The sequence below is a fragment of the Eumetopias jubatus genome, unplaced genomic scaffold (assembly GCF_037043125.1).
Source record: "Eumetopias jubatus isolate StellerSeaLion01/CBP00866 unplaced genomic scaffold, mEumJub1_p1.0 scaffold_4, whole genome shotgun sequence".
In the NCBI taxonomy this organism is placed as follows: Eukaryota; Metazoa; Chordata; class Mammalia; order Carnivora; family Otariidae; genus Eumetopias; species Eumetopias jubatus.
In genome coordinates, this window is record NW_028274810.1 from 55,356,598 (window position 1) to 55,371,683 (window position 15,086).

The following is a 15,086-nucleotide window of genomic DNA, read 5'->3' on the forward strand; positions in this document are numbered from 1 at the left end:
TCTGTCAAATAAATAAAATCTTAAAAAAAAAAAATCAGGATTGGAGGATCATAAAAATTTAAAGGAACTAAATATATTCCTCAATTTGAGACTGAAGTTTTAAGTTAAAAATAAATACAATTAATTAAATAAATCATTAATTTATATAACACTTTTGCACCCATTACTGCGTCAGGCTTTGGGGATTCAAATATGAAGAGATACTGTATTTGCTGGGAGTTTTAATTTTTGTGGGAAAGATAGTTTAACAAGGATGTTTAACTTACCACTGAAGAGTGAAGGTGCTAATGATATAAATATTTTAGTTCATGGGGGAAAGACAAACATACAAATAGACTATTTCAACCTGGTAAGTTTTGTGAGAGGGGCATACTATAGTGCTATAGAGTAGAAAGATCCTTAATACAATGTGGACTATGTCAGGGAAAACTTAGAGATGATTGTGCTAGATTCTCAAAGGGAAGGTAGACATCAATGTAAATTTATTATTAATTTTTGCTATAAAATATAATACAAAAAATATGTAAAATATGATTTCAGGGTCCTGGGATCGAGCCCCACATTGGGCTCCTTGCTCAGCAGGGAGTCTGCTTCTCCTTCTCCCTCTGCCCGTCGCTCCCCCTGCTTGTGCTCTCTCTCTGTCAAATAAATAAATAAAATCTTTAAAAAAATATGTAAAATATCATCCATTTCCCATGTTTAATTCTGATAAAACTATTTGGCTCCTTTTTAAATTTATTTTTTTTTTTATTAACATAATGTATTATTTGTTTCAGGGGTACAGGTCTGTGATTCATCAGTCTTACATGGCCACTTTTGATAAATTTTAAAAGGATTTAACATGTCCTTTTTATATATTTATGTGTGATGATACATATATGTATATATAAATTTCTCACAGGAGGAAATAGTAATGAATATTAATGTTCATTTTTGAGAATACTCATTTAAAAATGAAATTATCTTACATCATTTCTCATTTTATTTTGCCCAGTGACCATCTCACCTCTATTTATTTATCTTCTGGAGTCAGTATTCCCAAATATATCCCTTTATTTTTGTAAGAATTGTTTAATTAATTCTCTATTAACCTTTTAATAAGCTTTTGACACAAAAAACGTCTGTTGCCCAATAACTGCTTAAGGTTTTGGCCAGTTTTATCATGAAGAATAACAGAGGATTTTATTTATTTAGGTGCTTTCACATGATGACCGTATTTCTACATGTAACAGAGTAATATTTCTCTCTACCACCATCTACCATGATAGTGAATTATTGTATGACCACCGTGAATGTTGAACACAAAAGAGCGCTTGAGAGAACACAAAAGACTTGAATGAAAGGGAGAAGATAAAAAGGATATAGAAGATTCTTTTCTCATTCTCATACATAGAATGGAAAATAAATCATTTCAGATATCTCAATTTACACCAAAGGAGTCACATGGGACGTGAATTTGGTCATTGCCTTTCATCAAAGGATTTCTAAGCATCTCACAAGTATACTAAATCCTTTAAATACTCTTGAAACATTGTCATCCCCATTATAGTAGGAAGTAAATGGAAGCACTGACATTGTAAGTGATATTTTAATCTTCCATTCAGAAATTCCCTAACTAGTTTATGGGCCAGTATTATTATCACCTTTATGAAGCTTAGTGAAATTATGTGATTTGCCCAAACTTAGTGGAGGAATTTGGCATAGCATCAAGGCTCTCTGACTCTTATCTGCTTTACAAAGTTTATCTGTCTCCTCACACACCCACTCTTACCCTCAGCTCTGCTATTCAAAATTATATTTAATCCAGTATTTTGAAGAGAAGCTCAAAGGGGTGCTTGGGTGGCTCAGTCAGTTCGGTGTCCAACTATTGATTTCTGCTCAAGTCATGATCTTGGCGTCTGAGATTGAGCCCCACATTGGGCTCTGCACTGAGCATGGAGCCTACTTGAGATTCTCTCCCCTCTCTGCCCACTCGCACTCTATCAAAAAAGAGAAGCACAAAACATGTAATTTTGTGCTTTTTGATGTGTCATTCCTCATTCTTAATTATAAACGAAATGAAAGTTCATTTTTTTCTAAAGTAATTTCTTTTATATTGTCATCAGTGTTAGTAATGTTGTATAATGAAACTCCTGTACTTGTTCTGATAGAATCAGAGAATCCTATTCAGGATACTACCATGTGATAAGCTAAATAAAATAGGGGAGGATAGTCTTAGTAGTATGACTAATCCCATAAACATAGTTACTTCCTATTCCTCTTGATATGAAATTGCATGGCAAATGTATTTATCTTTCCTAAATTCTCAAGAGCAAAATGCTGGTAGCAACCAGAATTTTCATCCCAATGAATCTAAACTTAGTAAACCTAAAAATGAAGCACAGTAGTTAAATTATGGACATAGGTGTAAATTTGGGTTAAGTTGGAAGTGGGAAGTAATCTGCAGAAGTAATAAGATTACCAGGACAAGGGAGGAAATTAGGATACAGTAGATAAGTGCCCATTTAAAAAATTATTTTTTAAAAGACTTTATTATTTGGGAGAGAGAGATTGAGAGAATGAGTGGGTGGAGGAGCAGAGGGAGAAGCAGACTCCCTGCAGAGCAGGAAGCCCGACATAGGACTCGATTCCAGGACTCTGGGATCATGACCTGAGCCGAAGGCAGATGCTTAGCCAACTGAGCCACCCAGGCGCCCCTAAAGTTTACAGTTTAATCATTAAGTGTACAGTTCTATGACATTAAGTATATTCACTTTGTGCAACTGTCACCATCATCTATCTCCAAAACTTCTTCCATCTTGCAAAACTGAAATTTTATACCCATCCCTATTCACCCTTCCTTTAGTGGCAACGAGTATTTTCTGTGTTTATGAATTGGACTACTTTAAGTACCTCGTTTGAGTGGATCATACAGTATTTGCCCTTTTGATATTGGCTTATTTCACTTAGCATGATATCTTCAAGGTTCATCTGTGTTGTAGCATGTGTCAGAATTTCTTTCCTTTTTAAAGCTGAATAATATACCACTGTATATCTATACTACATTTCGTGTACTCATTTACCTGTCAATGGGCACTTGCATTGTTTTCACATTTTGGCTATTGGAAATAATGCTGCTATGAACATGGGTGTTCAAATACCTGTTTGTGTCTCTGCTTTCCATTCTTTTGGATATATACCCAGAAGTGGAATTGCTGAATTATATGGCAATTCTACATGTAATTTTTTGAGGAACTGCCAAACTGTTTTTCACAGCAGCTGTACCATTTTACAGTCCCACCAGCAGTGCACGAACATTCCAGTTCTCTGTATCCTAGCCAGCATTTTCTCTCTTTTTTTTTTTATAATAGACATCCTAATGGTTGTGAAATAGTATTTCTTTGTGGTTCAGATTTGCATTTTTCTAATATTAGGGATGTTGAACATTTTTTCATATGTTTATTGGCCAGTAGTATATCTTATTTGGAGAAATGTCTATTTGAGTCCTTTTTGATGTATCCATTTTTTTTTTTAAGATTTTTTATTTTTTTGACAGAGACACAGCGAGAGAGGGAACACAAGCAGGGGGAGTGGGAGAGAGAGAAGCAGGTTTCCAACAGAGCAGGGAGCCCAATGCGGGGCTCGATCCCAGGACCCTGAGATCATGACCTGAGCCGAAGGCAGACCCTTAACGACTGAGTCACCCAGGTTCCCCATGGTGTATCCATTTTTTTAAACCAAAGTAATAACCCCTAAAACTGCTTATAACTCTACAGAACTACCAGAGATATTGCTTTTAATTGCCAACTAATACTGGTAACAAGTGAGTAAATACGTTAGAAAAATATTTATCCCATATATCTAATCAAGTTTTGTCTGTTCTTCCTTTATATGTTTCAAACATCTCTTCCTCTCTGTTCCTATTAACATCATCCTCTTCCATGTAACACAATATCATGCTTATATTACAGTTGTTTGTGGCTAAAAGAGTAGATAAAATAAGATTAAAAGCATATAGTATGTACTTAATTTAATAACTTTAATCGTTAAGTGTACAGTTCTATGACATTAAGTATATTCACTTAAGTGAATAGTGAATATTCATTAAGTCCATACTTTGACTTTGGGCCTAGTTCTAATAGATTGTCATAAAATCCTCTAGTGGGTTTGCTGTTCTTTACCTCTTAACTCCTCCCCCTCAATTCAACAAAGATTTGTTGTGCACAGGACCTGAGATCTCAGTTTCTGCCCTTCAAGCTGTGTGACAGTGGGCACATCACACCAACTCTTCCATATTGGATGAACTAAGTGATTTCTTAGATTTCTCCTAGTCTCATCTATTAAATCTCTTCATGATTCTTGTAAATATTACCAGGTTTTAGTTTACAAGCCTGAATTATCTGAAAACCATATCACCCACAATAAATCATGTTTTTAGATTCTCACTGAACTGTTAAAATTGGGAAATAACAGTCTAACCCAGCTCACTTTCTTGTTTACTTTTATATATTTCCTTGAGCTTCTTAGATCAACCCTAGGACCTAAACCGGAAATCTTTTAAATCCAAACATTGAGTTACTTTCTCTAAGAATCAATCATCAATAAGTAATATTTTGAGTAATTAATATCAGGGTAGGGTTTGTTTCCTTCTACTAGGTAGTATTACATCTTAGCATTTAAAAACAGAAAAAACTGTGCTGTGTACTTTTAGTTTTTGATTTCTACTTTTGAAATTTTATTAAATACCAAAATATTTCATGTACCTGAATAGAGTACTATATATTCCAAAACTACATATATATTCTTTTTCGGATCATCTGCCATTTTTATTTGTTCATTCCTCTATTCTCTTGTTGCTTCATTGAGAATTCACATTAAATTGATTTCACGTGGACTTCTAAAAGATACAAGTAATTTTTCAAAGTGATTTAATTAATCTCAAGAAATAATGTTATGTGATAAGCTACTATAGATATAATAGCAAAATTAAGTGAGCCCTTTTTTGATAGATTAAATTTTTATATTTAATATTTACTACTCCATGTTTGTAAATTGTCCATCTCTTCTATTTTTTCTTGTTCTTGTCACTTGTTTGAAAGTCAGTAGAAAAAAGTAGTTACTTATGAATAGTCATTTTCTAATATGTATAATTTTTTTTTGTTTTCTATAATACTACCTTTACAATACAATCCTTTTTTTTTTATGGTCAAATTCTCTAATGTTTTAAATAAAATAATTTCTGTTTCTCAGGGATCAAGAAAGTACTTTTAATGCTGCATTTGTCACTGGGAAAACTAGTTTTAATTTATATTGACCTTTTTCTCCTTTGAGCATTTAGTCTGCATTCAATAAAATGTTGATGACTGCTCTTTAGAAGACAGCTGTACGAAATAAAGTATTATAAATATTCAGCTTTCCTTTGTAAGCATTGTCACCAACAGCTGGGCATCCAGTTTAGCAGAACAGATTTTGCACAGAGAGAGCCTGGCATGTTCCTGAATCAGTTTAGTGGGAGAGACAAAAAATAGTTTCTTATGGACTGGGGACTTATAAAGACATAGAGCATCTGTTCCTCAGTTAAGTCATAGTCTGGTAGCACTGAATCATGTTTAAAGCTAGAATAATGTGCAAAACTTTTTTCACCTTGTTCATACCTTTATTTTAATACCTAGTGCATTATTTCTGCAAATAATATACTTTCAACATCTCCATTAAGGGTGTGTAAATTATTTTGTCCTTATGCTTAATTTTTCATTAGTGATATTTTAAAACACATATATGAATTTTTACTAAGATTATTTAATAATATGACTTTAATGCTTGAACTGTACAATAGTACATGTATATGAGACCATATATAAAAGTCCATTTGAATATTATTCCATATTGAAATATGCTATTAAAAAATCCAGTTTCATCATCATGAAAATTGCTTTGCTTTCTTCATATGGTATTCTGCTTTCATTGGCAAAAGTAACTCAGAATCTTTGTTTATATTTATTACTCTTAAATATTTGGTTACTTAAAGCATATAAATCTGATTTCTTTAAATATTTTGTTTGCAGTGTTAAGAGATCACTGAAATTGGATCTGTTAGAAGCAAATGTAAGTATTTACCTGTGAATTTATAATTACATAACAAGAATGTATTTTTAGTTTTTTAACAGGATATTTACCTTAATAAATAGAAAAATTCTCAAAAAACATTGTGATGTAATTGTGATTGATACACCATTTTCTATATAAAATGTTTTTTATAAATCTAATGTATGGAAGTTCCTGGCCAGATTGAGGTTTTCCCATTTAAGAGGCACATTATTTAGAAACCTTAATAAAATAATTCAGTAGAAATGAATTTACTATTTGTGGCAAAAATGTTCTGCCATTTAAATGCACAAGAAACAATATAGAACAATGGCAGTGCTTTAATCTGTAGTCTATAATCTGCTAAATTGAAATAAAAACATTAACAGCATTTTTATATAAAAATATAATTACCTCCCTCAGCTATGTTGGCATAATTAAACAATAAAATACTAACAATGTAATAAATTTCAGCATGGTTATCACAATAAAAATAAAAATGTACTGTTGCTTATTACTTTTTGTAAATCTAGTCATAGTACATTCCCAGTGCCAGCATATCATGACATATGTTGGTTTATTATCTTTTCATACCAACTATGGAACTAGATACAAATACTAATATTGAGATACTTATGGCCTCAGTAATCTTAAATGCAAGTAAATTGATGAGAAAGTAAATTAAAACAAATAGCTAGTCAATAAATGGCGCTCCTACAAAATCCCATATGAGAATGCCATTTCAAGAAATGGATGTTATATGGAATTTCTCTTTGGAAGACTTACTGATACTTAACAATTTACCATTTTTAAAACTTCCTAGATGCTTTTTTAAAGAAATTTAAACAAAAGTGGGAAAACAATGCAATGCCACTAAAAAAATCATTAGCAGTGTAATCAGCAATTTAGAGTACCATTATCCAACTTGTTCTATACAGAATGCAGCTGTGACTGTAATTCTGCATCTATTTCTTTGGTCAGAATGGTATTTTGGTAGATGAGTAGTCCAGCTTGAAATGAAATACTGTTCTTTCCTGCCCCCAAACTGTTCTTTGGGAGATGGTAACATTATTTGAATAGCAGAGACTGGCCATTTAGGAATTCATCCTCTTCCTGAAGTACAATTGTCATCATGGCAGGCTCTCAGTCCATTTTTACTTCAGGTTAGGATTTGTCAAGGTAGCCTGTGCCACAGCTAATATCCTGTATTAGAAAAATACATTGTTATGTTTGGCCCAATTCTGTACCTTTAAACCAAGGGGCCTTAGCTTGACTTAGCTTGGTATCACATGGCCACTCCCTGCTAACTGCAAGTTCGAGCATCTAGCCTGGGCCTTTCCTCAACATTTCTCTTGTATTTTCTGACGTATTTCTGGTAATTTCTGCCTTTGTACTCTTGCCTCATTGTTTGTTGGCAGCTCTATATTCACATCTTAGAACTGGCAGCTTTCATTCTGGTGCTATCTAGGATTCTCTCCTTTGCTACAGTTATGCTTCCATCCACTGCAGTAACAACTTAGCCCTAAAGCAGCCTGGCTCCAGCAGTCTACCCACATGCCAATGATCCATTGAGGCTGCTTTAGCCCATGCAAAGGAAAATCAGACATTCAAGACATATCTATAATTCCAACAGTACCTAATTGCTGTAAAACTGCAGAGAAACTAGTAGTAACTTTATGGTCATTTTGCCTTCCAATATGATACTGAAGGAAGAAGACTGATATCTACAGAAAGGAGATAGCCCTTATATACCAGTTGGTTGAAGTGGAACCTATTCATTCTCATCTACTGCTATTTCCTCTCTTAGAGATGTTCAAAACTCCCAAATTCCAGTGTTACCAAAGTAGCCACAGACCTTCATGGAGATTAATGCTCCATGATGTTAGGGCAAGTCTGCAAAAGTCATTTTCCTTATGAGTCTCCTAATGGAGAAAACAGAAGTATGAATCAACCCCTGTGACCTTCCTTTAATATCTGGAATGTGTACTACAAATACCATGGTTTGCTGAACCTCCCAAATTGTTGGGGGGTAGTGAGTAAAGAATGTTCCAGTTTTTCATCACCTACAATATTTAAGCTGCTCAAGTTATTGTCCTCCAAGCACTGTTTCTAGATGAATTTTCAGAAATGAAGATGAATTATTTATTACAAACTGCTGCCAATGGCAATTCAGATGAATTTATAGGGACAACTAGCTACCTAATCATGTATATAGTCTCGTTCAGGCCACCTCAGAGAAGGAATGGAAGAAGCAGATGCTACAAGTAGGAAGGGAAGGAGCATACTTCCTACCGCGGCCAACTCAGTAGGCTTACTGCTGGAGGGAATAACAGTGCAAGTGGGGGAGGGTGGGGGAGGTTTGCTAATTGAGGCATGGATTCCCAGGCTAGATTACTCTCTTATTATTGGTAGGACACTACTGATTATTCCTAGGGCCTAAACTTGTCTTATCTCTCTGAGACAAGGCTTCTGCCAACTCCTGAAATTAGAAAGAACTTTGAATTTCAGGGCATTAGGAAATTTTATAGCTCTCATTCTGCAGTCCTGTTTATTGATTTGGTTCAAATCTACATTGTTCTCTCCCCCCCCCTTCCCTTCTTTCTTCCTTCCCCTATTATTACAGAAATTTTCAAACATAAAATAGAATAGTACAATGAGCTTCCATGTTCAATGATTATTAACATTTTGTAAATTTTGCTTCATATATATATGTATATATACATATGTGTGTTTATCTGTATATTTTTTTCCTGGCATGTTTTACAAGTCCCAGACATGTCATTTCATCGGAAAATTCTTCAGTATGTATTTCTAACAGATAATGACTCTTTTCATAACCACAGTGCCATTTGCATCCTTAAAAAATTAATACTAATTCCTTAATAATATAATTCTACACAGTCCATATTTACATTTCAGTCATTGTTTCAAAATGTCCTTTTATAGTTGGCTTATTAAAATCAGGATCCAAACAAGGCTTATACATTGTAACGTTTCTTATATATCCTAAGTCTTTTTAAATCTTGTTAAACTTTACCGTTTTTTTTTTTTTTTTTGGAATTTATTTTTTGAAAAAACTGAGGTATTTGTTTTATATATTCCACACTCTGGAGTTAATTGATTCATTTCTTGTGGTATCCTTCAAATGATTATTCTTCAAATTTCCTGTAAAACTGGTAAAGTTTAGAGGCTTGATTAGATTCTGATTCAAATTTTTTATAAGAATACCTCATAGGTAGTGTGTGTAGTTCCTATTGCATCCTCTCAAGAGCATAAAATGATCTGGTTTTTGGGTTTCGGGTGTTAATCAGCCTGATCCACCCATAATAAAATTCCCCATTAATCTTTCCTCATGGTTTTTTTTATTGATGATTATTTCCTAGATCCTTTATTTCACTGCAGTTACAAAATAGTGGTTTTTCTTTTACCTTTTTATTATGAAGAATTTCAAACAGACAAAGGTAATGCACTACCTATTCATTACCAAGCTTTGATAATTATTAACACAAGGCTAATCTTATTTCACTTATACTCCCATATATACTTTAGTACCCCCATACTAGATTATTTTGAAACAAATCTGAAATATCATCCATAAATACTTCAGTAATTATTTTTAAAAGATAAAGATTTTTAAAACTATAATAGTATTACCATATTTCTATAATAGTATTACCATATTTCTCAGAATTGATAATTCCTTAACCATCAAATGGACACTTTGTTCATATCTTCCAGTTATCTCACGTACTTTCTAATAGTTTTTTAAATTTCAGCATGTATATGAAGTACAATTCATATAACATTCATCATTTTAAAATATACACCAGTAATAGTATCCTCACTATGTTGAACAACCATCACCACTATCTGATTCCAGAACATTTTTTACACCCCCCCCCCAAAAAAATCCTATATCTCTTAGCAGTTAAGTGGTGCTAATTTCCTCTGCCTCTGGGAGGAGGCCAGGTCTGTGAATTTCATTCTTTTCATGAAAGTAAGCTGGCTTTCTCTGTGAGGTTGGGGTCTGCTGGGCTTTCAGTGGATGTGAGGCCATCATCTGGCCAATGCTCTAATAGAAGTGGAACTTCTTGGGCTGGAGTAGTATGCATTCCTTGGCTTGATGGTCTAGACATTCAACTGTAGCACCAGTCTCATTTGCATCTATGCTTCTGCATGTTCTTCCCCTTTGGCCACTTCTCACTCCCAATACTGAGTACCCCACCAGGTCTGGGGACACAGAGAGATTCTAGGCCCCTGGCAGACTTCTTAAAGGTGAACTCCACTGCCTTGCCCTCCTTCCTTCAGGCTCTGGAAGCCCTCCATGTCACGTAGGCATTAATATTCTAGTGATATACCAGATTGGGTGAGGAAACTAAAATTCAGAGTAAGTGGTATACCCACAATAGCATAGCTAGGACACAGCAAAACTATTATATGAGCCCAGGCTCCCTTCAGTATAACACAGCTGTTTTTCCTTTAGTGTAATTACTTAAACGCTTTATGAATCTTCATCCTATTTGGCAAAATCTAATTTCTAATACTCTTTTTGGTTCCTATTATCTTTACAATTGACTAAATTTATGAAATGTTTTTATTTTTTTCAAGATTTATTTAGTTGAGGGGGAAGGAGGGGCAAATGGAGAGGGAGAGAGAGAATCCCAAGCAGACTCCCCCTGAGCAAGGAGCCCAATGTGGGGCTCGATCCCACGACTCCAGGATTATAACCTGAGTCGAAATCAAGAGCCAGACACTTAACTGACTGAGCCACCCAGGTACCCCTGAAATGTTTTTAAATATTGGGTCGATTCAATAGGAGCAAAGAAGGTCTTTTAAATATCCATATGGAAAAAAAATAATTTATCTTTATCTCACTTGATACACAAAAATTAATTCAAGAAGTGTCATAGGCATAAAGTAAAAGTTAAAAGCATCAAGCTTCTAGAAGGAAATATAAGAAATTATCTTTGAGACCTAAAGTAGACAAAATTTCATACAACAGAAAAAGTACTAACTCTAGAAGATAAAGTTAATAATAATAAGGTAGACTTTATCAAAATTAGAAATTTTTGCTCCTCAAAAGACACCATTAAGGAAATGAATAGGCAAGCCAGGGATTGAGAAGAAAATATTTGTCTCGCATCTATCTGACAAAAGACTTATATCTATAACATATAAATAAAAAATAAAAAGACAGTACAATAAAAATCTACAAGAACTTGAACCAACATGTCACAAAAAATATTTAAATGGACAGTTAGCACATGAAAAGTTGTTCAATATCATTTATCATTGGAAATACAGATGAAACCCACAAATGGATACCATTCCCACCCACTAGAAGAGCTAAATAACAAAACAGAATGGCTTTTAAAAAACAACAGCACTAGGGGCACCTGGCTGGCTTAAGTCGTAGAACTTGCAACTCTTGATCTCAGGACCCTGAGTTCAAGCCCTATGTTGGGAGTAGAGATTACTTCAAAAAAAAAACAAAAACAAAAACGGGGCACCTGTGTGGCTCAGTCAGTTAAGCGTCTGCCTTTGGCTCAGGTCATGGTCTTGGGGTCCTGGGATCGAGCCCCATGTTGGGCTCCCCACTCAGTGGGGAGTCTGCTGCTGCTTCTCTTTCTCCCTCTGCTCCTCCCCCCGACTCATGCTCTTCCTCTCAAATAAATAAATAAATAAACTCTTTAAAAAAAACAAACATGAGGATGACTAAAACAGTGCTAAAGATTGATAAGGATGTGGAGCAACTGGAACTCTCTTTTACTGATTGGAATTTAAAATGACACAAATACTTTGGAGAACTCCAGCTTTTATTTTATAGAGAGAAGTATAAATCTCTATCCTATAACCTAGCAATTACATTCCTAGCTTTCCCAAAGAAATAAAATGACATATCCACAAAAGACCTATTCAAGAATGTTTTTTTTTAAAGACTTATTTATTTATTCTAGAGACAGAAAGCGTACGTGTGAGTGGGAGGGGAAGGGGAGAGGGAGAGAATCTCAAGCCGACTTCAGCTGAGTGCATGGAGCCTGACCTGGGCTGGATCTCATGACCCATAAGATCATGACCTGAGCTGAAATCACCAGTCAAGGCTTTAACTGACTGAGCCACCCAGGCACCCCGACATATACAAGAATGTTTTCAGCAACTTAATTCATAATAGCCCCAAACTGGAAATAATCCAAATCTCAGTCAGAGAGTAGAAAAACAAATTCTGGTGTATTTATACAAAGCAGTACTATTCAGCAATAAAAAGGAACACACTACTACCACAGGCAACAATGTAGATGATCTCAAAAACATGTTGAACAAAAGAAACCAAAACCGGAAGTTACATAGTTAATTTATATGAAATTCAAGAATAGGCAGAGGTATCTATGATTATAGGAATTAGAAAGTGGTTGCCTGTGGGCTAGAAAGTGGAAATTGAGTGGAAAGGTGTAAAAGGAAACCTGAGATGGTTGAAATGTTCCATATCTTGTGTGGTAGTTACATCAGAGTAACCAGTTTTCGATCTCCTCAAGCTGAACTCTTAACATCCGTGCATTTTAATTAAATCATACTTTAATAAACAGATAAAAATATATTTGAGGTGGAATTCACTTTATATTCTGAAAAATATGAGGATATATGAAGGAATGATGGGAAACAGCCATGAAAATATTTCATTAAAATCTCGACAGTTACATGCAGGAGAGTTACAGAATAGTGTTATCTTTAATATGAAAGTTAATATTTTAGGGGCGGCTGTGTGGCACAGTCAGTTAAGTGTCCGACTCTTGGTTTCAGCTCAGATTATGATCTCGGGGTTGTGGGATCGAGCCTTGCATCAGGCTCTGTACTCAGTGCAGAGTATATTTAAACATTCTCTCTCTCTCTGTTAAGGAGTCGATCCCATTTACAATTGCACCCAAAACCATAAGATACCTAGGAATAAATCTAACCAAAGAGGCAAAGAATCTATACTCAGAAAATTATAGAATACTCACGAAAGATATTGAGGAAGACTCAAAGAAATGGAAAAACATTCCATGCTCATGGATTGAAAAAACAAATATTGTGAAAATGTCTATGCTACGTAGAGCAATCTACACATTCAATGCAATCCCTATCAAAATACCATCAACTTTTTTCAAAGAAATGGAACAAATAATCCTAAAATTTGTATGGAACCAGAAAAGACCCCGCATAGCCAGAGGAATGTTGAAAAAGAAAAGCAAAGCTGGTGGCATCACAATTCCGGACTTCAAGCTCTATTACAAAGCTGTCGTCATCAAGACAGTATGGTACTGGCACAAAAACAGACACATAGATCAATGGAACAGAATAGAGAGCCCAGAAATGGACCCTCAACTCTATGGTCAACTAATCTTCGACAAAGCAGGAAAGAATGTCCAGTGGAAAAAAGACAGTCTCTTCAATAAATGGTATTGGGAAAATTGGACAGCCACATGCAGAAGAATGAAACTGGACCATTTCCTTACACCACACACAAAAATAGAGTCAAAATTGATGAAAGACCTCAATGTGAAACAGGAATCCATCAAAGTCCTTGAGGAGAACACAGGCAGCAACCTCTTCAACCTCAGCCGCAGCAACTTCTTCCTCGAAACATTGCCAAAGGCAAGGGAAACAAGGGCAAAAATGAACTATTGCAACTTCATCAAGATAAAAAGCTTTTGCAGGGCGCCTGGGTGGCTCAGTTGTTAAGCATCTGCCTTCGGCTCAGGTTATGATCCCAGGGTTCTGGGATTGAGCCCCATATCGGGCTCCCTGCTCAGTGGGAAGCGTGCTTCTCCCTCTCCCGCTCCCCCTGCTTGTGTTCCCTCTCTTGCTGTCTCTCTCTCTCTCCCTCAAATAAATAAATAAAATCTTCAAAAAATAAAAGCTTTTGCACAGCAAAGGAAACAGTCAACAAAACCAAAAGACAACCGACAGAATGGGAGAAGATATTTGCAAATGACATATCAGATAAAGGGCTAGTATCCAAAATCTATAAAGAACTTATCAGACTTAACACCCAAAAAACAAATAATCCAATCAAGAAATGGGCAGAAGACATGAACAGACATTTTTCCAAAGAAGACATCCAAATGACCAACAGACACATGAAAAAGTGCTCAACATCACTCGGCATCAGGGAAATCCAAAGCAAAACCTCAATAAGATAACCACCTCACACCAGTCAGAATGGCTAAAATTAACAATTCAGGAAATGACAGATATTGGCGAGGATGTGGAAAAAGGGGAACCCTCCTACACTGTTGGTGGGAATGCAATCTGGTGTAGCCACTCTGGAAAACAGTATGGAGGTTCCTCAAAAAGTTGAAAATAGAGCTACCCTACGATCTAGCAATTGCACTACTGGGCATTTACCCCAAAGATACAAATGTAGGGATCCAAAGGGGTACGTGCACCCCGATGTTTATAGCAGCAATGTCCACAATAGCCAAACTGTGGAAAGAGCCAAGATGTCCATCGATAGATGAAAGGATAAAGAAGTGGTGTGTGTGTGTGTGTGTGTGTGTATACACACACACACACACACACACACACACACACACACACAATGGAATATTATGCAGCCATCAAAAGGAATGAGATCTTGCCATTTGCAATGACGTGGATGGAACTGGAGGGTATAATGCTGAGCGAAATAAGTCAATCAGAGAAGGACATGTATCATATGACTTCACTGATATGAGGAATTCTTATTCTCCAGAAACAAAGTGAGGGTTGCTGGTGTGATGGGGGGTGGGAAGGATGGGGTGACTGGGTGATAGACATTGGGGAGGGTATGTGCTATGGTGAGTGCTGTGAATTGTCTAAGACTGTTGAATCACAGACCTGTACCTCTGAAACAAATAATATATTCTATGTTAAAAAAAAAGATAGGAAGGGAAAAATGAAGGGGCGGAGTCAGAGGGGGAGACAAACCATGAGAGACTATGGACTCTGAGAAACAAACTGAGGGTTCTAGAGGGGAGGGGGTAGGGGAATGGGTTAGCCTGGTG

At 35.6% G+C, this 15,086-nt stretch overlaps 1 protein-coding gene across 1 annotated transcript in view; it reads left to right on the forward strand.

Annotated features, from left to right (window-relative positions):
• ITGB3BP (integrin subunit beta 3 binding protein) overlaps positions 1-15,086 on the forward strand; it is a 64,320-nt gene that overhangs the window by 14,712 nt on the left and 34,522 nt on the right. Inside the window, exon 2 of the mRNA XM_028106854.2 lies at positions 6,045-6,084. Within this exon, the coding sequence (XP_027962655.1) occupies positions 6,045-6,084 (40 nt within the window). The remainder of the gene's footprint in view (positions 1-6,044; positions 6,085-15,086) is intronic.